We start from the raw sequence: 24,674 nt of genomic DNA, 5'->3' as shown, positions 1-24,674 counted from the left end.
TGCAAGCTGGAGATGGAGAACTTCCCCTGCCCTCGCCAGGCAGACCCTGGAGCCACTCTTATTTCCTCCCTCCTCTGTCCCATGAGGGACATTGGAGTAATTACACTGAGCTGCTAAAAACTAAGTGACAACCCTAATGCATCCCACAGGCTCCCAAACAGAGCCACACCAGGGGCTGAGCCGTGCTCTGCTGCAGCCCCAGTTTGTCTGGACACGTCTCACCTGCTGCTTGTGGGGCCTGTTGGGTTTACCACCCTCAAACCCCACTGGTTCTCATGCTGCCCCATCAGTGCCCAGCAGCTCCAGCAGCCTGGCACAGCACCAGGGTGCTCCCCATCCCTCCAGCTCACGCTCCCCATCCTGCTGGGATGGCACCAGGGCTGGTGCCACTGGACCACCACCACCACCACCACCACCACCACAGGGACCTGCACGCTGGAGCTCCAAGCACCCACCTGGACGCCGCAATCTCCGACTTCTGCCGGGCGATGGCCGCGGCCCTCTGAGCCCCCTCCACGCTCCTGTCCACCTTCTGCCGGATCTTGGCGCTCTTGAGGGGTATCACTCGCTTCTTCATGCCCTTGACGAGGACGTTGTGGCGGTACTTGCCCTCCTCCTTCTTGCCGTCGGGCAGCGTGGTGCAGCCGTAGCCGTGCCGCAGGTTGTCCAGCCACTCGCCCTCGTACTTGAGCCCGCTGGAGCGCTCGCTGACGCCGAAGCCGGCGCGCTTGTCGTTCTTCCACTCGCCCATGTAGGTCTCGGTGGTGGTGGCGTCGATGTCGGACTCGAAGGGGGTGTACTCCTCGCCCTCGGCGCCCTCGCCCAGGCTGACGGTGGAGGTGGCGTCGCTGGCAGCCGAGCTGATCCCGCTCTCGCTCTTGAGGAAGCTGACGCGGCTCTTCTGGCTGGCCAGGGACGACTTGGACTCGGACTTCTTCAGCTTGCCCAGCAGGGAGCCCCTGCGGAAGAGCCCCCCTTTCTTGGGCTTGCCGGCCTCGGCGTCGCCGTAGAGGCTGAGGGCGAAGCCGCCGCGGGTGATGGTGGGCGAGAGGGGCAGGCTCTCGGGGTGGGCGGCGGGGGAGTCCTGCTGGGGCAGGGTGCCGTTGCTGTGCTCGCTGCGCAGCGAGGACAGCGAGGTGCGCAGAGGTGAGCGCACCACCGAGGCCATGCCGTAGGGCACGCTCTGGCGCACGCCGTAGCCGTGCCGCATGCCGTTGGTGAACTGGCCCTGGTACGTGCCTGCGGGAGAGAAGAGGGACGGGGTCAGCGAGAGGATTGGCCCTGGGAGAGCCGGCAAAGGAAGGAAGGGGGCTGCGGGGCGGCGCTGACCTAGAGGTACCCACTGTTCCTCGAAGGGGAGCACCAACCCCACCGGTGCTCGCCCACACGCGGAAGCATCAGCCCCCAGGGAGCAAAGAGCAGGGGACACTAACCCGAGAGACTCTGCTGGCAGGTGACAGCTCACTGGAAAGGGGCTGGGGCATCAGGCAACACTGGTGTAAACTCAAAGCCACTTCCTGCGTGGGATTTGCAACCAGAGCAGGAGGCAGGCAGCCTGCACATGATTTTGGGAGAGCAGGCACTCCCAGAGTCCTGGGGAGGCTCAGGCAGGACCAGGATGAGATGGAAGGGTGTGACCCCTCTTCAAGACATTCATCTGCCCTCTCAGACACTGTTGCTGAGCCCAGGGATAACTCTGCTCCCCAAGGAGCAAATCCAGTTCCTTCTTTGGAGATTGTGGGAGTGCATATTTTACAGTCTCCCAGGCCACTTCTGCAGAATAATCTCTCCTCCCAAGCTTCAGGTTTCGTTAAAATCCTCTTTGGACCCGCCTGTGGAGTGTTAACTTACAGTGCTGAGGGCCAGGAAAGACAAGAAGTGCCCAAGCAGGCAGCAGCTGCTGCCCCGAGTGAGCCGCCCCCCACCAGCCCCTGCCGACCCCGCAGCACACGGTATTTTGGGGTCCCTGCAAACAGTTGGCCTCCCCTACAAAAAACAGTAGGGGTTCAGGTGGTGCAGAGCATCTGCAGACAGCAGGCAGCCATGGGGAGCCATCTGCCAGAGCAGGGGGCCTTTGCCCAGTTTCTTGGCGGAGCCTGAAGCTCTGTTAGGGAAAAATAAGGTGGGCAGTGTGGGTTTGGGCATGATCCAGGAGCCAAGAACCATCACTGGAGATGCCCAGGCACCTCAACATGTTCCTCACCGCGCTCCTAAATCCCTCTCCATAAAATGGTGATGAGTGCCCCTGGTGAAAAATGAAGTTATAGAGACCCCCATAGTGCCCCCAGTGAGAGCTCATGAGGTCAGTGCTCCATCCCACCCGCCCAGACAGGCAGCGGGGCTGACACACGATCAGGGTGACACTGGAGACCTTCTCCTAGGATGGGAACAACTTCACACGTATCAGGCTGCAGCTGATAGTGCTGCCACGTTCATTCCCTGGAAAAGTCTTGCAGGTTTAGGGGGGCTCAGCTACTCCTTAAGAGCCAGGTTGGAGCAGCCACTGCACTCCAGCAAGTCCCTGGCCCACTCTGTTCCCCTGAAAGCATTGGAGCCACACGGATGGGAAAAGCCACATGGCACAGTGGGGCTTCACAGAGCAGAGACTGGGGTGCCACTTCTTGGGACAGCCCTCAACACAGGATTCAACACCAGCTCTGCAGGCTGCTCCTGCTGCCTGATCTCAGCCCATTCAGCACAAGTAACCCCATCCCTGTGACTCGTGGTGGGACCAAACCTGCCAACCCCTCCTGGCTGAAGGGAGGGCACCCACACGGTGCTGCCCAACCACTGCCATGCCCCTGCCATGCTGCAATCCCCTGTCTGCCTGAGGCTTGGTGCCAGGGTAGGGCCATAAACCACCCCTGGAGCGGAGCCAGAGGCCGCTGGGAGCGCCTGGAGGCGCCGGCGGCCGTGTCAGGGCACGCAAGGTTTGAGCGGAGCCAACACGTCCCAGTACAGCCAGTCCAAGAGACAATGGGGCTGTGCAAAACCTCTCTGCAGCAGAGCTGCACATCCCTGAGCCACTGCCACCAGTGTCAAAACAGCCTGGGCGAGGGGGGACAGGAGGGACACAGAGTTGGCAGCACGGGCTCACACGTGCCTGAGGTTCTGCAAAAAATCGTTAAAAAGCAGTGGATGTGAAACAAATAAATCTCTTATTTAGGATGAAAACAGGACAGAGCCCACTCCCCTGACTCCTCAGCCCTAAGCCTTTATTGCCTGCATTTTTACTTGTCGTAATGACAAAAACCTCTGCGACCCCCAGGGATGCAGTTCATCACCTCTGCCCATCCCCAACCAAAGCAGGGGATGCTCCAGAGCCTCTTCCTCCCTTCCTGGCTGCAGTCCCATGGATGCTGCTCCTTCTGTCCCAGCCCAGGCCCCTTCCCACTGTGTTTTCCCTGCCACAGGCACTCAAGGAGCTGTGCTGCTCCATATCAACCCATTTCATCTCCCCAGCAAAGCACACTTCTGCACTTCTCTTCCCCTTTTCTGTGGTCTTGTGATCACTGACTGGTCTAATTGTTTCCTCATGGTTAATTGACACTTCTGTTTTCCCTAATGCCCTGGAGAACAAACTGCAGCATCAAAAATCAGTTGGTTTCAGGTTGCTTTGATTGCCAGTGAGTTTTTTGACCCACACAGATATACATAAGCAGTTATTTGTACAGCAAAGACAAGGCTGAATCCTGGGTGTGCAGCATGATTCAGCATCAGCAGCGAGATTGCTTTCTGCAGTAACACTTCACTGGGTTTTGACTCAGAGTCAAACACAAAAAAGTATCCAAAAAATGAGGCCTTCCTTACAGCATGGACCAAACTCACCAGTGGAAACCAAATAACTAGGTGTTCACTCATAGCTTATGGTGCAAAATGATGAATCCCTTATTTCTGTGCCTTTCACAACCCCCACTCACCATCCACTTTAGCTGGAGCATCCTGCCCCTGTGAGGGGCTCTGCCCCCTTCCCTGGTGACAGCAGCAGACACAAGTATATCCAGCTGGATACCCAGAGATCTATCACAGTGTCACTGCCTCTGCCCAGCCACACCAGGAGCTCTGAACCCCTTGGCTGATTTCATTCGGTGTTACAGAAGGCTCCTTTAAACCATCAGTCTCCCACAGCTTTCACAAAAATGGGCTTTTGGTAGCAGAGAGAAAAAGTGAATGACCCACACAGTGCCTGGGCTAAGTTCCACCATGACTCTGCTTCTTACTAGACACCAAAAATCACATGGAATTTCAAAAAGCTTTACTCCAGATATGGGCTTTATTTAGCCACCAGTCTTGGCCAGACACAAGACCCAAACACAGACAACCCTATAAGTGTATTTTGAAGTATAAATTTTTTATACATGTCTATATATATATATATATGTAAATATAAAAAGTTAATTTTAAAACGTTGGAATCAGCTACATTTCCCTGAAATCTGCAGGCAGCCCAACCATGACCTAAAGTTTCTGCTGGCCTGGCAAGAGCTGCATATTCCCAGAGCCCTCTTCCTCGTGTGGCTGGCTTCCAAGGGGCTTGGGAATGGTGTCCTCTCGTCGAGGGATGGCCCATTTCCAAAGCCTTTCCAGATGCTTATCTTGGCAACCTCAAATTCAGATATTAACAGGTCCCATTAACCAGCCTGGCCACATCTGGATCTGGCAGGTGGTTACTGTGTGCAGGTGAGGAGACAGAACAGGAAAAGGTCCTGCAGGTCACCCTGTCCTACAGATGTGATGCTGGACGGTGATCCCCACCCTGGCTTTGGATGCAGCTTTCTGCGTGTTCCTGGGCCATCAGAGAAGCTCCATGTGCTGAATGAAGCTCATGTGCTGAATGAACAGCTCGGACCAGCCAGGAGGGAACAGCCCAAGGCAAGGAGCAGTCACTGGGCGCCAGGGCACAGCTCTCGTGAGCCCTGGGGAGCCCAGCTCAGCACTGCCCTGGGTGGCTTTGGCAGGGCTCATCTTCACGGAGCAGGACCTCAGTGCCAACCTCGGGTGGCACCAGGGATCATGCAGCTGGCACGTTCTTGGGTGTGGGACAACACCCCGGGGAGCTGTGCTGACAGAAGCAGTATATTATATATCCTTACAGGAGAAAACATTGACTCATCTTTCCTGCTCTTCTCTCCCAAGCTTCCAGTCCAAGATCTAATCAAATTCATATCCTTCATCAAGTTCTGCCTTTCAAAATTCTTCCCCATTAACTGGAACTCCAGTAGCCTTTCACCCTGAGAAGAACCTGCATTTTAGGAAGCAGTGAGGAAGCAGCTCTGCCAATTCACAGCAGACCTTGCCACCTCCAGAATGAACGTCCCAACAGCAGCTGTTGCTGACAGTTACCTGATCGCTGCTCCTCATTCATCAGAGCACACCTCACATGTCACCTACACTTCTCAGGGCCTCATGGGAAGGTTCTGTGCACTGAACTCTCACTGTGGCCGTGCAGGCTGCACCTGTTAAACCATTCCATGGCCACGGGACAGAGAAGGGAGAAAATTTCGGGAGCTGGAGGGATGTGTCAGTTCGTGTCTGTACCTACAACCACCAATGGCACAAAGAGAATGGGTCAACTTCAAGGCTGTATTCCCAGTTTTTAAAGTTAGCCACAAACCCATGCAACTGATTGAGAAATATTTGTGTAAAAGCATAGCCCTGACAGTCAGTCTTGAATTAGTCCATTTTTCTAATGCCTACAAATGTGATGCTTTTCATTCTGAAGATTTATACTATTATAGCTATTTTGCTTTATAAACTAACTCCAATGCCTGTCCTAGATAAATATAGATGCAATTCTGATCCCTATTTTGAAGAGTATTTCTTTCAAATCACCCTCCCTATTTAGCCATCCTAAATGTGGCAGCCTGGAACATTACAGCGTTGAAGAGCTACAGAATTACTCGCACAGAAATTCTTGCGATGTTTCTAACCCCAAAAATCGCCACTAATGCAAGAACACAATTAGACCGAGCATTTACAGAGCACAACAAACATCTGACTACGTGGTGCATTTGTGTAGTAGCAGGGGTTGAAAGCTTCCAAGTAATCAGAGGGATTTATTTTAGGGAAAGGGGTGTGACCACATATTCTAAACAGCTTAGATGGACTCAATCAAAACGGTTTGGCAAAGGAGATGTCCAGGCAGCCCATCAGAGATGTGCAGGCAGCGTTCAATGCACAGGCAAAGAGCGCTGTGGTGCCATGGGTGGCTTATATCTGACATGAGAACATTCACAACTCACTGCCTGGTGCACTGTGGTTGTGCACCAACCAGGAGCTTCTGGGCCGCTCCAGGAATACCCAGTCCCTGGGGAACCAGGAGCCACAGACTACACAAGTCAAGTTGGCTGGTGTTAAATGTTGATATGGACACTTGAGAGCAGGTCCCGCGGGAGGGATGGCGGGGCAGTGCTCCTGCTGCTCCTCCCTCGTGTCTGTGGACAGCCAGCCACGCACGCTGTGCCCAGCTGGGAAAATCAGGGCACGCACACAAGCTCTGCCTCCTCACTGAGGCACCCCAATGGCTCACGGCAGACCACTGTGCCCGCCTGGATCTCACCAGTGGGGACAGGACTAGGTCACCTCTTCAGCAGGGACAACACACAACCTCTGCCGGCTGTCCTGGTGTTCATCCCCTCCTCCCAGCCCCTCCGGAGCCACCCTCACCTCCATCAGCGTAGGTCTCGGTGCCGTAGCCATCCTGCAGGCCGTTGTTCCAGGTGCCCTCGTATTTGGCTCCGCTGCTCATGCTCTGCCTCGCGCCGTACCGTCCCTTAAAGCCGTGGGTCCACTCGCCTCTGTAAACCCACCGTCCTTTGGTCTCGATTCCCAGCCCGTGCCTCTTGCCCTGGGACCAGTAGCCTTCGTAGGTGTTGCCGCTGGGCCACGTGTATATGCCCACCACTTCGAAGCCGTAGTTCCAGGAGCCCGAGTACTCGCCCTGGCCCTTGGGGCCGGTGCAGATGCCATGCCCGTGGGCTTTGCCCCCCTCCCAGCCCCCGCAGTAGGCGCCTCCATCATCGAAATCGAACCTGCCGCCGCTCATGGTGCCCTCCGGTGCCCCTCAGCCGGGCAGCGTTCCCAGGGGCAGCGCTCCGGGGCTGCCGCATCCCCGGGGGGAGCGGGATGGGCACCGGGAGCGGCCGCTCCTGCCTCGCCTGGCCCGGCCGAGGGGCTGGGGCACGGGAGGAAGGAGAAATTGGGAGAGAGGGAGGGGAGGAGGGCGGGCCGAGCCCCAGCCCCCCCGTCGGGGCAGCCGCTCCGCGCCGGTACCTGCCCGGCGGGCACGGGCATGGGCCGCCCGGGAGCCGCCCCCGCGGCGGAGAAGGGAAAGGGGTCCGAGCCCCACGGGGAAGGAAAGGGGGTCCCGAGCCCACGGCGGAGGAAGGGAAGGGGGTCCCGAGCCGGCCGCTCTCCCCCGCCCGGCCGCTGCCGCCCGCCCCGGCCCGCTCCGCTCTCCTCCCCCGCCGGGAGAAAGGTCAGCGCTGCCCTAACAAGGCCATCGGATCCCAGGAGCTGCTCCCAAAAATAACCCCCCGGAGCCCGGCCCCCGCCTCGGGGCCCTTTTATGAAGGAGGGAGAGAGACACATCCCACCCCTCCCGCCGTCCCCCGCCCCGGGCAGGGATCCAGGCGGAGAAGAGGCTGGGAAAGTAAATGTCTGCTTAAAATAGAGCCTGGGAAGGGGCCGCTTCTCTCCCCCCCAGGAGCGCCGGGAGCCGAGTCCGCTCCGCCGAGCCCCGCGGGATGCGGGGATGGAGCGCCCGGGGCCAGCTCGCTCGCGGGTGTGTAAAAGTGTGCAGAGGTGGAAGGAGTAAGAGCACAGCGATCACCCAGAGCACAGCGAACGGCTCACTCTGCCCCTCTGCTTCTGTCACAGTGACTTTCCAAAGCTGCTTTAGGGTAAGGAAAGGAATTCACTAGCAATCATTTACTCTTCTCTCCCCAAAAACAACACACTTCCCAAAATCTTCTGTTTAACAGCTGGCAGCGTGATTGAGCCTCACAACGTGAGGAAAAGAAAGGTGAGACCGTGTCTTTGGGACAGTTGCAGAGAGAGTGGGCAGTGACAGCCCACTTTGTAACAATTCACTAAAGACACTCACAGCAAGACCACGGAGAGATGACCTTCCCTCCCTGCCCAGCACGCTGGGAAGCTGCAGGAGCTGTGGGGTGCTGTCAGCAGGCTGTGCCATTCCGTGCCACGCCCTGCCCTTCCAGGGGAGCTCCCAAAACCCCACCCCAAGCTCTGGGGCAAAGCTGCCACAGGCAGTGGGGAGTTTCAGACTCACTCAGCACAGTTTTACCGCTTGGACAACCTTATTGGCATTTCTAGGAGGAAGATGTACAGAGGAACCACACAGTATACATAACTGCAGGAAAAGCTAGGTGTGTGCAGCCAGCACATAAACACAGAACACCTGCAGGCACAGGTGAGAAGGACCAAGTGTCACCTACAAAGCTAATTACAAAAGGCTTCACTTCTATTCAGCCACAGGCAGGAAGAGGCACTTTGGTAAGGGACTCCAACGCTACTCAGAAGTGCTGCTTGGCAGAACCAGCCCTCAAGAGCTTTCTTAATTAAAAAAAAAAAAAAAAAAAAAAGAGTCAGACCCTGAAATTGGCTTAAGTTTGATTTTTTTTTTTCCTGTGAATCCAAGCTTTTAGACTACTCAGGCATGTTTTCAAAGTTCTTGCTGCATGATCAAGGGCTGGAAACTCCTGTTTTCTCAAAGCAAAACCAGAGGTTTTAGTTCTGAGGTTTCTGGGAAGACCAAAACATCCTGAAACACCTCGCAGTAACAGAAGGGAAAGTGTTAAGGCAGCAGTTGCAGCTACCCATGGTGTTCCAGCACTCAGGAGCCCAGAGATGTCGTAACTGTCCTAAGAGGATGCCAAGTTCGGGACCACGTAATTATTTACTTAGCAACTTTTCCTAATTACATAGCACAGTTGTGAAGGGATTGCACACTTCAGTGTTTAAACACCTCGTTTAATGTTTGTTTAAACATCAATAGCTTACGCAGATGTTGGCATTTAAAGAGGTTTTTTTGACCACCAGCAAAGCCAAACTTCAGAAAGCACTAACAGTGTGTGTGCACACGGGCACCACACGGAGCTGGTCTTATTCCTTCATTCTGGCAGAAAAATTCACGTTCTCCCCTGAAGGCTGAGCCCGTGTCAGCAGCCAACCGACAGGGCCAGGACTGACCTCTAGTGGCCCAGCACTGCTCCTCTCCCTCCACAGTCACCACCAGTTCATGTCTTTCTACTCTGCGTCTTTGCATTATCTCCTGGATTTCAAGCCCCTTTAACGCAGTACTGAGCAGTGGGCAGTGCAATCCTAAACCCTGCAGGTCTGTGACTAACAAAAGAAAAGGTAAAAAGCAGCTCGGTCTTGAAAGGCATTTTCAGCCCCCCAACGGTGCTGTGGTTGGAATTTGCATTTGGGAACAGTAAAGAATAATTGTTTGAGAAATAAAGTCACTTTGCAGACAATAGTTACCAAAACAGTTAGCAGATAACTGCCTTGAATCCAGAACAGGGGGGCAGAAATGTAGCTATTGAAGAGCAGGGACACAGAAAGGATGCTGCTTTGACCTTCATTAAAACTCCACTGAACAGAGCCCACAGACTCATTTTCTTTGGTTAACTGCAGCAGAAATTCCCCTCAAGGACACAGGGTGTTTCTCCTGCTGCAGATGAGTCTCTAAAGCTTTGCTTTCCACTTTCCTAATATTTTCCACTGAGTGATGCTACAGAGATCAGAAACCTCTTGAAACAATCTGGCTTTGATCACCCAAGTTTCTTTTCTCAACAGGTAGCCCAGCAAGGAGATGCAGTTAACCCAAGAGCATCTGACTACATTAACCTTACCCCAGACAGGGAAGGAGGATGCCTGATCAGCCCACCAGAAATAAAGCCTCTTTAGGCACAAAGAAATACCACTGCCTCCACTCAAGAAGAGGTGACTGCATCTCCTGAAATTTGCCCAGAGTGGTAACAGCACCAAGGGGAGATGGTCACACTCCTTTATGGAAAAAAAAATAAAGAAATCAGAGGCACAAGCATCCAAAAGCACGAGCCTAAGTGTTAAAACCTGAGGTCAAAGTGATTTCAAACAAACTGAATTACACCAGGTGTCTGACAGTAAGGGCTCTAATCACCATACAAAACAGGGACTCTTTCCCTCCAGCAAAACAAAACCAAGATTTTGAAAACAAAACCAGAATTTCCCAAGTGTTGGGTCTTAAGTACAGGCAGGGTACATTTTACCTCATTACCTATTCCAAGCTTAAATTATAATGCTGAAACTAAACTGTTGGTCCAGCTTAAATAATGAACCATCAGCTGAGATGCAAAGAAGTGTTTTTATTGCAAGCACAGTGAGCAGGGAGTGGGTTGGATCCTCACATGAGTGTGACAGCAGATTTAAACCAGCCGCCCTTCTGGTGCTCGTTGGTGCTCACTGCTGTCAGGTGTACATCATTTCCGCCATGTGAGACATTTTCTTTGGGATATACAAGTAATACTCCATGTACCCCGAAAGGTCTTCAATTGTCACATCATCCACAAAGGCCCTGGCTTGCTCAGAGCAAGAGCGTGGAGAACTTGAGGGAGTTCTTGATGGCAAAGGCTGGGAGTGATCCTCAGGAACTGTTCTGTCGGGTGCCATTGGGAGGGTGTTCTGCAAGCCAGAGAATTTGTACACTTCCATGTCTTGCCACAGTTTGCACTGACAGGCTCTGCCCGCACACGCACACGGCTTACTCGTGTTCAGCTTGCACATGGACTGGAAGTCAGAAAGCTCTGTAGTCTTTAGGCTGGCTTTGGACACCGGAGCAGCTGCAGCTGGAGAGTTCTCCTGCCTGTTCTCCGACGTCAACTGCATAACAGAAACCCTCCCGGACTCAACCTCAGCTCCCTTCTGGCCAAGGTCAGGAGCTGCGCTGCATCGTTCCTGTGCACCGGCTTCCTTGGGGACTGGCATCCCAAACCCACTGCTGTCGTTCTGGGTGTCCACCTGGCTCTTCTGCACCAGCTGGCTGCACGGGGAATGCGACTTTGTGCCGCAGTGGATGAACTTGGGAGGATGAAGGATGGGAGACTCGGAACGCCTGCGACGCTGAGTTCTCACGACTCCTCTCGGAGGCTTCTTCATAGACCTGCCAGGGAAAGACACAAAGGGGGAGTGAAGGTTCACCACAAGACTTACTGCTGGGTCACAAATAGCACTGGGCAAAATCCCTACTGCATTTACACTGCATGCAAGAGCCTTAAGCGCAGAGTGTTCTGCTATCTTGGAATCTGACTTCGTACTAGCCAAGCAGCTTATAAAATACAAAAGGAACACTAGAGCAATGAACCCAAAAGAGAGGGTTTTTAAGGTTAGAAAATGAGTAAAGCATGTGAGACATGACAAAATAACCCCTAAGAAGGACAAAGCACAAGAAGGCAGCACAAAACTAATGAATCAAGGGCAAAGGGAGCTTTTGTTTCAGATGAGCATGAAGTTCTGCATAGACACCCCAGAAATCAATTCTTTATTTTAATCTAGTTCCCAAGGCACAATGAGAGCTTCTGCAATGTCAAAAGATGATTGAAAGAGGTGCATTCATCATTGTCTGATTCAAAACCAGCAACTCCCACTTGTTCTGAGAAACATCTCTAACATTTAGCAACCTACAGCTGACCAGCATTTCATTTCACTTCACATAACTGCAAATAAGAATAGCAGTCCTATATGAACAGAAAAAGGTGGGGTGCAGTTTTGAAACAGTTCTTCAATAAAGCACATTCAGGTTCCTTGTTTAGGGGTGTACTTACTAGAAACCTTGTCTATTTAAAATTCCCTTCCAGTGCAGTATCATTTGAAGTAGTCTGATAATCCCAAGCTCCTCTTACCCATGCCAGGTTTCCTTAGAAGCACACACAGTCTTAGGTTTGGTTTCATCTGCCACTGTTCTAACTAGTGCTCTGGGACTCATCCCTTCACCCACAGAGAGAGAAGTAGTAGATCTGTGAAAGACAGGATGAACAGTTAACAGCCTAGACTGGTTAGCAATATGCTTATGAAAAAAACCCCAACCTTATGAATCTTCTTTCCCAGCAAATATTGCTCCAAAACATTTAGAATATGTCTTAAAATCTTGCCCACAAAGGCCCCAATCAGAAGGAAAAGTGTTTACAAATCCCTATCTCAAAGGTTTGTACAACAGACTCTTTTACCAAGGGATGCCATTCAGCAGCAGACCCAAACCCCACGTGTCAATGACGAACACACACAATGACTAAATTTCAGGGAGAGGGGAGGGGAAAAACACCATCACTGAAGAAACATGTCTCTTTTTCCAGAGACAAATAAGCCTTTCTTTCCTAAAAATAAACGTTCTTTGGACATAAATAGACTTTGTTTAGATGAAGAACACTTGAGCCTCTGTCTAGGGCAACATAAGCTAAAACTCTTCATGCTACTGCAAGTTGAATCACTTGAGCAACACAGATGTGTTGGACCCTCAACTTCTACTCAAGTCAGGGACCTTAAAAGATTCACTAAATTTTCTGGTGCTGTAGGTTCATCCCAGACTCCCATTTTAAATGACTTGTAATAAGAACAATTTTTCCAAGCTGTGACTTCACACACTACACTGGAATTCACAAGAAAATTATTTTCCGAATCCTGTATTAAATTAGTTCGTAAGCAGGGTGGACTACCTGAGAAATGAAAACCAGTCTCCCACACACTAATCTGGGATGGGGTTAAGAGAGTCCAAACTAATTTCCATTTAAAAGATAGTGAACACAGAGAAGACTATTGAAGGCCACCAGTAAAAATTATGAAGTAATAACTAAGTATGCCCAGCTAGGGGGTGGGACTAGAGATAATGGAGAAAGGAGAGGCAATTCACTCCTAATGAGAAAGATAACTTTAGAAGGCCATCTACTCACAATCTCAGCTCTGTGGTGATTCTAGTAAACACCTGGATCTTTATGTGCTGCCTTACCTACACTGACAACAGCTTCCTGATCACAAAAATGATCAACACCACCAGAAAACACATGGTGTTTGTGTTCTCTCACCTGGCTCAGTCAGGGTAAGTGCCACATGTCAGATCTCCCACAAAACAAGACAATACAGGAAGCATTCTTTCCCATGTAGTGATTTTGGTTATAAATAGAAAATCTGTGACAGCAGTGAAAATAGTTTGTGTGGGAATCATGCACTGAACCTCATGCACTCTTTTACTGACATGGAAAGAAAGTTTCTCTCCTGGGAAAAGATGGGAGTTGATTCTCATGACAGGCCTTCTGAGCCACGACAACAGGCTAACTTCAACAGCAGAGTTCTGGCACTATGGACTCTGGTAGGCAGATTAATGCCAAAATTCATTTCAAGCATGCTGTCAGCTGCTGATGGTTGTGAGGTTTGTTTCAAGCCCTGCTGCAAGCTGACAGCAATCAAGCAAATTACAATTCCTTGAGAAGTGCAGTCCACAGGTAGGGAATTCATTTCAGTCTGTTTAACTATAATGAAGGCTTTCCATGCCTAACCTTTTGCAATTACCTCATTCCCTCAAATTTCACAGCCAGGGTGTTCCCCTCAAGTCCATTTGTAATGTTAACTCTCTGCCTCCCTGTGGTGTTACTTACCCAGCTGTGTCAACCCTCAGCTTTTTGAATGCTGTCTGCAGGCTTTCCTCTTCTCCATCCTTAGCTTCTGATTTCATCATTGGGATGGCCAGGAGGTGATGGAATTACCATGTACTGCTACAAGCAGAAAAAAGGCATAAGAAAATAAAGGCCAAATCCTTGTTGAAAACATGAGTTGCCCGGCAGCACCGTAACACATGAAAATAAACTCAAAATAGCACCCTGAGCACACTAAGCTGAGGTCATTCTACTAGAACATTTTTCAAAGCTGATTCAGAAGCAGCTTTATCATACCCAAGAACGAAACAAACAGTCTCTTGTAGCTGAATTAGCAATTCCAAGTAAAATTTTGGTGTCAAAAAGCATCTTGCACATCCATTACAGTCCAGTAAGTCTCCCACTTGTCTTACAGTGTTACCACAATAATTGCAGAAGAGGTGAAAGTGAGAAGGAGCACCACCATTACAAAGAGTCAACCTGTCACAACTGTTATTCCCACGTTTGGGACTCGATGTTACACACATATTTTAAAAAAAACTCAAACCAACAGACTTTTCTTAGAACAAGATAAAGTTCCACAGTACAGGAGACACACGCTGACTGACACACTGGAGAGGATCCAGCAAAGGGCCACTGAGATGATGAAGGGACTGGTTGTCTGAGCCTCTGCAGCTCAGTGACTTATGCAGAGAGGGGCAATCTCTGTTCCCTCACCCCCCCAGTCCCCGTGGAGGTGGCAGCTCTGCCCGCTGTTGTTCTGGCTGCTCCCTGAGCTGTGATTTCACCTGGACGCCCTGGACTGCAGACAGCTCTGATGACACACGCAGAAGGACGATGTATCACAACAATTTCAAGGCACATGTTGTCCAGTGAGTCAGAGAGTGAGTAAACACCAGAGGAACTTACACAGACATTGACAACAGGAATCTGAGCAAGTTACTATTTCAAATATTCTCTTAGCCAAATACTACTGCTCTGGTGAAACAGATGGTCCCTACTTCAGGTTTTTCCTTGGCCCCCTTAATCACCTTGAGATGATGCTTTAAAAAAAAAAAAAAATCAGGCTACATATTTTTTACTCTTTTTAATACCAAACTCCTGTATTGAATAACCTTAAGGGGAGGATGAGAAGTTTTAAAATCACTGTACACGACTGAAAATACAGTACCAGTTTTTGATGAAATATTTTATCATGCTGCCCTTCATCACCAACACAGCAAACCCTCAGAACAAAGCAGAGCTCAGCTGGATAAAACCCCGCTCACCTCCAGGTGAAGCATTTCAGACACACCAGCCAACTAGCACCGATTCTAAAAAAATCAATTACTGCGAAGAACAGCCCAAGTTCAATGTCGTGCCAAAAACCACGCTGAGACTGATGTTTTCTGTCTTCTAGGAGGATACACATCCACCCTTTTCCATTTAATTTTTGGATATTTCCCAGCAACACTGGACAATTAACCCAGATCGGTGCACTGGCAGGGCAATCCACCACTGACACGGCGCAAGCACATCCTTTGGATCATCACGAGCTCCTGCATCTGGAGCAGGGACACAGGCCCCCAGGACAAGCAGTTTTAAACCTTAATATTTCAAAATTTTATCTTATAAAATTTTACAGTTTTCGAATTTCACATCTTCAAAAATTTTATCTCTCAACATTTTATGGTTCCCAAATTTCATATCTCCAAAACTTCGCCTTTTAAAATTTTAAAGCTTTCCAATTTCACACTTTTAAAAATTTCGCCTTTTAAAACTTCAAAGCACTAAAATTTTACACTTTTAAAAATTTCGCCTTTTAACATCTTAAAGCTTTCCAGTTTTACGCTCTTATAAATTGTACGCTTTTAAAATTTTACCTTTTAAAAAATTTTTGCGTTAAGACCCGCATTAAATTTATTTTTTTTGGTTTTGTTTTTGGTTTTTGGTTTTTTTTGGTCATCTTTGAATCTCATTTCTAAATCTTCCGTTTCGTTCGTTTAATTTTAATTGGTTTGTTTTAAATCTCCCATTTTCAGATTTTTGCGCTTTCGAATTTCCTATTTGTTTGTTGTTTTGTTTTTTTTAAATCCCGTGTTTTTAACACCACCCACCCCACCCCAACCCTTGCTCGCCTCCCCACCCCAGACCCCCCGAGCAGGCCGTGACTCAGCGCGGACCCCGCGGGGCTCCCCCGGCACCCTCAGAGCCAGCGCGGGGGGGCTCGCCGGGGGGACAGGGCAGCGCGCAGCGGCCCCGGGGGAGCGGGCAGGGTGAAGGACAAGGACAGGGTGAAGGACAAGGACAGGGGACAGGGCCGATGCCGGGGTGGGGCTGCGGGCGCCCCGCACTCACCGCGCTCCGGGCCGGGCCCGCCGCCCCCTCACGAACAGGCGGCGCTCGCGCTCGCGCACGCGCGCGGCGAGGGGCGGGGGCGGGCGGGGCCCGGGCGCGCCCCCGAGGCGGCCGTGACGTCACGTCCTGTTGTGCTGCGCGCCCCCGGGAAGGCGGAGGGTGAGTGACGGGACCGGGACCCCTGGGACCCCGGGATACCCTGGATACTCCGGGATACCCCGGATACCCCGGGACAGCCCCCACACCGCCCCCGGCGCTGGGGCCGCGGAGGGCCGCCGCGGGTGTTCCCGCGCAGAGGCCGCGGGGCGGGGGCGGCGGGGCCCGCGCTGAGGGGCGGGGGGGGGTCACGGGGGGCTCACGGGGGGCAGCGCGGCCGCCCCGGTGGGAGGAGGGCCCGGAGGGGGCTCCGCGAGGTGTGGGGCGGACGGGCCAGGGCCGCGCTGCGCTCAGCGGTGCCCGGACGGGAGCAGAGGCCCCAACACACGGGGGGTGCTGCCCGAGCCGGGGGGAGCGCGGAGGGGGCTGAGCCCGGGGCAGCTCCGCAGCCTCCCCTCCCTGGGGACACTCGGGAGCTGCCCGGGCAGCCAGCTCGGGACGGCCCTGCTGGAGCAGTAAGGGAGGACCCCCAGGGATCCCCTCCAGGCTCAGCCAGCCTAGGGTTCTGTCCTTCCTGGAGCTCTGTGTCCTGCTCCCGGCTGCGGGTTGGCAGGATCCATAACATCTCTCCACCCGTGGGTGAAAAGTCTCCCTGTTGTTTCTGGCACAGGCTGGGCCTGCTCTGAGAAACGCGGGGCTCACAGTGAGCAGCCCTGGGCTGGCCTGACCACAAAGGAGGGGTGTTGCCCCCCTGGCAGGGTCAGTCAGTTCTGTACAGACCTCGTGGGTTCAGACCTCAGCATCAAATCCCAACCTCTGTGTTCCAGTTTATTCTACATGACACGGCTGGTTACCCACTGAGAGCACATCCATGGACTTGGAAGCTAAAGATGAGGAGGAGGAGAGTCTACAAACAGCATTCAAAAAGCTGAGAGTGGATGCAGCAGGGTGAGTGAGCAATCAAAAGGGCCATGTCATCTGTCGGATTTTTGTTACTTGTTTGTGTTTGTTTGCTGTTATTTTGCATTTCAAAAAGAAAATGTGAAAAAAAAAAGAGTTTCTTTGCTCTTCAGGAGAAGACAACTTGCATCACTTCAGATGAAGTATAGTAATTGTAACTGTCAAAGAAGTACTTTATTACAGACTAATTTTGACACAATATCCAGCTGAAATTGCACAGTGATTTTATGGAAATATGAGTGACTCGCCCAAAGCAGTGAACCCACTCTTAACTGTCAGGGTAGCTGTGGTCACCTGCTGTGATACACAGCTGGTTTCTGGTTTCAGGGGATTTTGTGGAGTAAAATGCAGCCATTCTTGTATTAAAAACTTGCTCCATAACGCACTGGGTGTGCTGATTATATGCAGGATTTCTCTAAAAGTAGGAGCTAATAAATGCAGTCTAACACTCTGCGAGGCAGTTCACTTGGAAGTCTTTTAGGAATTCACAGACACAAGAGAGAGCTTTGTGTTGACATTGTTACCCTGTGAATTCCTCTCCACAGCCATCAGTACTGCAAACTCAGGACTTCCTCTGCGTGTGGAAATACACTTTGCTTTGCTACTCTGCTTCAGGAGGTCTTTTGAGAAGTGTGGAAAAAAATGGCTGTTCTCTAACAAGGAGCTGTGCTTATTAAACATCCCACTTCTGATGCAGCACCAGTGGCAGACTGTGTGGGATTCTGGGTGATTACTGATGATGCCTTCTTAGGCATAGAAAAGGTCTTGTTTTGCAGGCGTGTGTTTTGAACTGCTCAGGTCTTGTGGATCATCCCTTAAGATCAGCTTTGGGCAGAGTGCTGGGGCTCTTTGCTAGAATTTCAGCTTCGTTTCCTACAATTTCCTATCCCGTGTTCCAGTTCATACCTACAGCCATCATAAGTACAGATTCGTGTGCTGAGGTGTTTATGTTTGTCATCTGGACCTCCAGGGTCAGTCCATGTTTGTCTGGGAAATTTAGTGATAAGTGAACCAGTAATCTGTCCTTGTCTGTTGTACCTCCTCCCCTTCCCCACTGACTCCCCCTCACCCTGCTGCTCCTGGTTCCTGACTTTGCATTTCGCACGAGTGGGAGGTTATTTTAACGACTGTTGTCTGACCAGAACGCCTGGAACCTGAGTTTACATTCCTTTAATGTGTCATTTTGCTACAAACAGGGCATGACATCAGGCTGTGGGCATTTTGGCCGCCTTTCATTTCATCTCACCTATCTTTAGCCACTCTGCTGAGGCCAGAGTAGGAGAGAGGGATGGGATTAAACTCTGTAATGCCTTGTTTTTACCCACTGACTACAGAGGAAGTCAAGGCTGGGAATTTGACCGTATTATCTGAGCATCCAAAGGGAACAGGCTGAGTCTGGACCTCTGGAGCTGTGTGCTCAGGCATTTCTGTGATGTGGCATTTCCCTTCGTCCCCAGATGTATTGCAGCTCTGGCCGTGGGCGACGGGACGATCCTCAGAACAACAACAAGAGCAGCCGTGGATGGAGCCAAGCAACAGACTGTCTGTTCCAAGGAAGCGTGGCATGGGTAAAACATGAGACATTTAACAGTTGCAGGCTGCTTTCAGTGCCAGTTGTTGTCAATTAGTTGCTTCAACATGTCTCTTCTCTCCTTTCTATTGCAATTTCTTTTCCATAATCGATACGATGTTTGTGAGGGGATTTCAGCAAAGGCTTCAAAACCTTGTTTTGAACCAAATTGCCTCTTCTCTTAGAGAGGGTTCCTGAAACTTCCTTTTCCACTGATTTCCTCAGTAGTCCTTTTTTTCAGGCCTTAAACCTTTGCAACCTCCTCTCACCTCATTCTTGGGTTATTTTATATCTGTATTGAAGTGTCTGGGTATTCAGTGTGATTCTGCCAGCAGCTCCAACCGATACAGGTTCTGCACTACAATTCAGCTTGGGATGACAAAGTATCATTTTCTTAACACAGGAGATTTGGGGGAAGTACCTTAAATAAGGGCTGTTCTGTACATGTCTTCCCTTTGGGAGAGCCCAAACTTCCTCAGAGTCCTTCTCTGTCCCCATCAGAGATAGTAAGTGACCAGTCACCTGGTTTTTCTAAGCAGAAAAAAAAAATTCCTATGAAGCATTTTTAGCCACATTTTAGAGCTTGCTGAGCTCAGGTGTCGATTCTGGAGTTACCTACTTGCTCCCCCCTGCTGTAACCCTGCAGGTGTGTGAGAAAGCCTTCCCGGGGATCGGCCAGAGTCCCGCGCCGCCGGCGCTCCAAGTCTCCGGTCCTGCACCCTCCCAAGTTTACATACTGCAACATGAAAGCCAACAGCCAGCTGAAACACAAATCCCAGGCAGACACATCGAAGGGCATCATCAGCTCAGACGTTTTTGTCCCGGCAGAACACGGTACGAAGGACGGGCAGGATCCTCCCCCGGAGGCCGGCGAGGACGGAACGGAACCGCCAGGAGCGTTCACCGCTGAAGAGCCTTTGGAGAAGTTGAGAGAGCGTTGCCCTGCTCCGCCCTCCTCCTTTGAAACCAGCTTGCATTCTAGCCAAACCTCGGATTTCCAGTCCTTATCCATGCTTAGCGACGGCAGGCAGTGCCCTTGCACGGACAAGCAGTGCCAGTGCCAGCGGTGGAGAACCATGGAGGTGTATTCCTTCTCCGGCCTGCGGAGCGTCCTGTCCGAGTGCGAGAAGGCGGTCCTGGGAGTCCATGCCCACTCTCTCCAAAGCAGATCCCCCTGTGGGACAGCCTCAGCCAGCTCTCCCAGGTCTTGTTCCGAGCAAGCTCGAGCCTTTGTGGATGACGTGACTATTGAAGATCTTTCGGGATACATGGAATACTACTTATATATTCCCAAGAAAATGTCTCACATGGCGGAGATGATGTATACTTGACTGCGAGCAATAGAGAATCCTGAAGCGGAGTTTGTTACAATGGTTGGGTTAATTGCCTTGTCAGTGCCATGTTTTCACTGTTGTGTGTTTGATTAAATGTTTCTTTGCCTCACACAGTTTAGTTTTCTAATAAAATGAAAAATTAAATATAGTTTCCAAGCTTAGTTCTAAAAAGAATGCACTAAAGTCTCTAAATACCTTAACAACAGCACTCTAGATCAGAGGAGCTCTGTTTGATTTTTGGTTTGTGCTGTGGATATTGAAGCTCTGTATGCTTTTTCACTATGTTTTGGAAAAAGAAAACCAAACCAAAAAACGTGAGGGGTTTTTTTTCTGAAATTTTGCAGTGTTTGGAAGGTTCATTCTTAATGTGTCCCAGTACTTAAGAGAAAAGTTTCACAGCTACAGCTCTGTGCTCCTCATCCTGCTCTAGGGAGGATGAGAAGGCATTCAGCATTTTGGATAGGATGAATCTCCTTTCCTGGAACACTAGCTGGCTCATTTTTAGTTGGATCAAATTGTGAATGCTTCTTCCTCACAAATTTTTTGGGGGGTCCAGAACGTGCTGGTGTGTGCATGGACCCTCCCATAATCTAACTTGCTCACTCTTAAGCAGTTCTATTTTTCTGCAGATAAGTGAAGCTCTTAGAAGTAAAAAATATATTTTGTTATTTGTGCTTTACAGATGGAATAATTTAGGGGGGAGTGAAGCAGGCTAACAGATTTTTTTGGGCTGTGCTGTCTCAGAAGTGGAGATGGTGGAGCCATCAGATTGTTTCTGAGCACGTCTGGTACACAAAGCAGTGTGGAAACAGGGTGAACAAGAAGTGTGTATCGTCCTGGCTTTGTGCTGTAGAGCTGTGACATTCCTGCTGGTTGAAAATACTGCAATAAAAAACTTTGTTGCCGAGACTTGCATTAATAAATGTTTGTCAAAACCCAGCAAACTAAAGACTGAATAATTTGACTTACACTCATCTCCCCTCAAGACCTTTTTTTTCTAAAAAATAACACCCCACAACAAAACTGCTTTCAGTGTCAGCTGTGCATGCTCAACAACCATGTCTGAGTGAAGTGCTGGGATGTTTACATACCTGCTTAAAAATGAGTGGTCAGCAAGCCAGGGAGTCACAAGCAGTTGTGTAAAAATAGATGATAGCAGATGTGGACAGTTGGCCTTGTATTCAGTGCTGGAGAAGGCTCAGACATTGTAGATGATAATCACTGTAGATTTTATTCTAACCATCTTTAAAATTTACAGGAAGTTCGGATTTAAACCTCAAATAAAAAACAAGAAGACAGCTAAAACTGTTACTTTGCTCTTGAGTCTCATGCAGTTGTTTAGCATGCAATATTTGCTCCTACTCAAATTAAATTTAACTGATTTCTGCATTTTCTCGGGTTAGTACTTTGCTGTCTCCTTCATTTCCCTCTCCCAACACTATTCTGTGATACCCCCACACACACTTTGGGTTTTCTCCAGTTTCCCTTCTTTCTTCCTACAGAAAATCTGGTATAACATGTACCTTCCTTTTACACACAAATATTTAGTAATAGTTACCTTTGCTGCTGCTGCGGTTTTTTGAGGGGTGTTTCTGCTTCAGGGAGAGAGTGTCTACTCCTGCTTTTATTTATGTTTTCATTCTGTGCCCTCCTGGAAGGTGTTGCTGCTACAGGCAGGGTTTGGACTCAGACAGTTCCCCTGCCTCTGTGTGAGTGTCTCCCGGAGTGTGTGTGTGTGAGGCTGGGGCACAGCTCTGCCACGAGCACAAAAATACAGCTGTTTAAGCCCCAGGGTTGGTTGTCACCACTCTGCTCTGCAGCTGGAGCCCTGTGGAGGGGCCTGGGGAGGCTGTGGCCCAGAAGGGTGGTGTGGCAGCCTGGCCCAAGGTCACCTCAGGCCGTTTCTGCTGTGCTGCTCTTTAATAAAGCGTGCACAACCCTGGGAGTGTCTGGGCTGGTGTTACATAAACCCAGTGCTGATCCACGCTGCTGGAAGGGCACGTTTTCAGCTGTGGGGCAGGACATGCAGTGTCCAGGGAGAGTGGAGGAACTGGGGAAATCGTGGAGGTTCAACTAGTCCAAGGCTTGCCCTGAAACTGAGGGCTAAGAAGTGAATTCAGGTTGCCAAAAGGCTGGGTGAGAGGGAAGAGTCTGAGAGCAGGTTCTCAGGGAACACTTCCATGGTGTCCTGTGGAGGGCTGAAATAACTGGTAGCGAGGGGGGAAAGAAAAGGGGGAAAACAGAGACAATAAGTCAGTGTTTTTGTGCTCTGCCTGAACCCCCATTTGTGCTAGTGTTTAAGCACATCTAGTGCTGCCTGGGGCAGAAGAAAGGCAGATATTTTGGTTCTTGACTGGAACTGTGAGGTTTTCAGCCAATGCACTGAAACCTTGCTGCTGACACTGGCACGGCACAAACCAACCCCTTGGGGTGAGTGATGGGCCCTAAGAGAGGCCTCAAGCCCAAACTTGCTGTGCCCTTGGAAGCTGCCTCAGTTCAGCTCATCCACATCAGTCTGACAACGCAGTGACTCCTGCTTTCTGCCTGCCTGGAACCTCAAGATTTATTGGAGAAGTGCCTCTCCTCTGGGAATGCCTGTGCAGCACCATCAGCGTGATTGATGAGCAGAGGTGTCCCAGCACAAGCCGTGCTGAGCGCAGCCTCGCTGCTCCCAGCCTGCTGCTGTCCCTGCCCCAACAACCCTGGGGGATTTTTCCTATCCACAGATTCCCTGGGATCTGCCCCTAGACAATCTACGGAGGAATGTGAATAAAATGTTCTGAGAAAGCCCCAGTGGGCTTGCAGTGCTCCAGGACTTCCCTCAGATTGGATCCCACCTCTCTGTTTCCTATCTCAGCAGGTCCAGCCTGGGGGTTTTCCAGTGACTTCCCCCACTCCCAGCACTTTACAAGTTCTTGCCTCTCTATTTCCAGGACTAGTTCAACCAAAGTGGGATGCAGAAGGGCACTCTGGATCAATGACAGCCAAAGCAAGTCCAAGCTAAGCTTTGCATTGGCAGATGCTGAATCAGGCCACCAGGAAAAAAAAAAAATCAATGGAGCCATTTCTACAGCCCGATTTCCACGCTCTCCTGCTAGAACAGGGAAGGTTCTTCTGTGCCTGCAAAGAGCTTTGACCGACTCCAGCCTCCTGTTCTCTCCTCTCAGTGACCTTTGCAACAGCTCTGAGACAAGACACCCTGGTTTCTGTATTTCCAAACCACCAGCATCCACAATCCTGCCCCGATGGCACCTTCTGCCAGAGCTCTGCCAGTGCCACCAGGTCCAGCCACACAGCATCCCATGAGGCAGCCCCACACCGACCCCTTTGGCGGTCAGGAAGGCTGTGGACAAGAACTGAGGAGGATCTCAAGGTCACACAAGGTCAGGGCACCTCTAAACAGGGCTGTCACCGCTCCTGCCCTTCAAGCTTTGCTCAGTTTAGCAAGCCAAAACTCACCTACAGAAATAACCCCCTCCAGAGGCACCACGTGCTCCCAAGACCAAGGCAGATGCAGTGACCTGTCATTTTTTTATTCCCATGGTGCAGCATTAATTCATCACAAAATGTACCACTAGATGGGGCCTTCCAGACAGCAATCCAGGGAGAACAACTGCTCCCTGGTAAACCTGCTCTTTGCCTTTTCTAAACCCAAAGTGTCCCCTTCCAGTGAAAGAAGCCCCAAAAGATGCTCCTTGGGCAGCAAGGGGAGGGCAGGACGGTGCTGCATGGTGAGGCCAGCTCTTCAAAGCTCAGTTTTCCATGAGTTTGCAGCCCAAAAGCAGAGACCAAGCAAGAGCCTGTCCCTGTGGGTGTCCCTGAGGCCAGTGCAGGGTCTCTAGGGATGGGAATGGAGGATGGTTCGGGGGGCTGCTGCCTATGGGAGAGAAGGCAGAGAGGAGCCAGAGCATAGCACAGCATTTCCCACTCTCACTCCTCCCATCACCTTCCTGCACTCCCTCAGGAGAGGGACATCACAACTTCAAAGAATTCATTTTCACCTCCCAGTCCCCCAAAAAACTGCTCCTGGCAGTATGTTGATGTAGCTGGGTACCAGTTTGATCCCACACCCTCTCAGTGCTCCTGGGTAAAACGTGCCTCAGTTTCCCCACTAGAACCAGCTCTTCCAAACCCTGCCCTGTTTCCAACCTCACCAGCTCCAGGGGTTTGTAGTGAGAGCCCTTGCACAGCCCTCAGACACAGGCTGGCTCCCTGAGCCTGCAGAGCCCTCTTCCCCATCCTCTCCAGAACCTGCTCCTACAACCCCCATGACTGGGCAACAGCACTGGCAACAGTTCCACGTGTGGGAAATTATCTCCAGGCTTCCAGAGTGCTGGAGATGGATCATGGCAAAGCCAAGTGTCACAAAGCACAGGTCCAGGTGTCCAGGTCGCTGTGTCCAGAAAGGGGTCAGCTGCCTACCTACCTTTACCTGCAAACCTCTGGGTGATGCTCACAGGACCTGGAGAGCAGCAGTTCCAGAAGCCCCAGTGCTCTCCAAGTCTCTCCTGGCTGGTTTGGAATTGCGACACACCTTGCTAATCCTGGAAGTGACCCCCAGCTGTGCCTACTTTGGCACAGGACAGCAGCCCAGTTTGGGAAGGCACCCCAGGGCTCCAGTACAGAGCAAGGGCTCCTGGGCTCTACCCCAGTACAGGCTGCATAACACCCTTGGGCAGAAATTAATCTGTGCTCTCCAAAAATCACCGAATACCTTTAAAGAGCCATTGCT

General features: G+C 50.9%; 3 protein-coding genes across 6 annotated transcripts in view; 1 reads left to right on the top strand and 2 right to left on the bottom strand.

The window, feature by feature from the left end:
* Positions 1–10,239, bottom strand: part of JPH2 (junctophilin 2) — a 31,331-nt gene extending 21,092 nt beyond the window's left edge. The window contains exons 1-3 of one of the 2 annotated variants that reach the window (XM_050313756.1): positions 9,875–10,239; positions 6,666–6,796; positions 456–1,239 (exon numbers count right to left, since the gene is read on the bottom strand). In XM_050313756.1, the coding sequence (XP_050169713.1) occupies positions 456–1,239; positions 6,666–6,747 (866 nt within the window). In that variant the 5' untranslated portion in view covers positions 6,748–6,796; positions 9,875–10,239. Of the gene's footprint in view, positions 1–455; positions 1,240–6,665; positions 7,255–9,874 lie in introns of those variants that run through there. The other variant, XM_050313755.1, reaches the window with a different exon arrangement.
* Positions 10,240–10,349: 110 nt separating this feature from the next.
* Positions 10,350–16,031, bottom strand: LOC126639179 (oxidative stress-responsive serine-rich protein 1-like). 3 transcript variants are annotated; one of them, XM_050313781.1, is made up of 4 exons: positions 15,983–16,031; positions 13,649–13,765; positions 11,903–12,016; positions 10,350–11,163 (listed from the first exon to the last, which is right to left on the bottom strand). In XM_050313781.1, the coding sequence occupies exons 2-4, from the start codon at positions 13,726–13,728 to the stop codon at positions 10,473–10,475; spliced, it is 885 nt and encodes a 294-aa protein (XP_050169738.1). In that variant the 5' UTR covers positions 13,729–13,765; positions 15,983–16,031; the 3' UTR covers positions 10,350–10,472. The 3 variants fall into 3 exon arrangements, with proteins under 3 accessions (XP_050169738.1, XP_050169737.1, XP_050169740.1); XM_050313780.1 differs by having other exon boundaries at positions 13,649–13,762; positions 15,983–16,014; XM_050313783.1 differs by lacking the exon at positions 15,983–16,031 and adding an exon at positions 14,233–15,705.
* A 35-nt stretch (positions 16,032–16,066) lies between these two features.
* On the top strand, positions 16,067–20,891 carry LOC126639180 (oxidative stress-responsive serine-rich protein 1-like). The gene is made up of 4 exons (XM_050313784.1): positions 16,067–16,141; positions 16,906–17,026; positions 18,496–18,606; positions 19,255–20,891. The coding sequence occupies exons 2-4, from the start codon at positions 16,950–16,952 to the stop codon at positions 19,937–19,939; spliced, it is 873 nt and encodes a 290-aa protein (XP_050169741.1). The 5' UTR covers positions 16,067–16,141; positions 16,906–16,949; the 3' UTR covers positions 19,940–20,891.
* The last annotated feature ends 3,783 nt before the right edge of the window (positions 20,892–24,674 follow it).

The sequence above is a fragment of the Myiozetetes cayanensis genome, unplaced genomic scaffold (genome assembly GCF_022539395.1).
Source record: "Myiozetetes cayanensis isolate MyiCay16 unplaced genomic scaffold, myiCay2020 scf19, whole genome shotgun sequence".
NCBI classification, from domain to species: domain Eukaryota; kingdom Metazoa; phylum Chordata; class Aves; order Passeriformes; family Tyrannidae; genus Myiozetetes; species Myiozetetes cayanensis.
The sequence above is the reverse complement of the archived record's forward strand: the minus strand, read 5'-3'. Positions and strand labels throughout refer to the sequence as shown.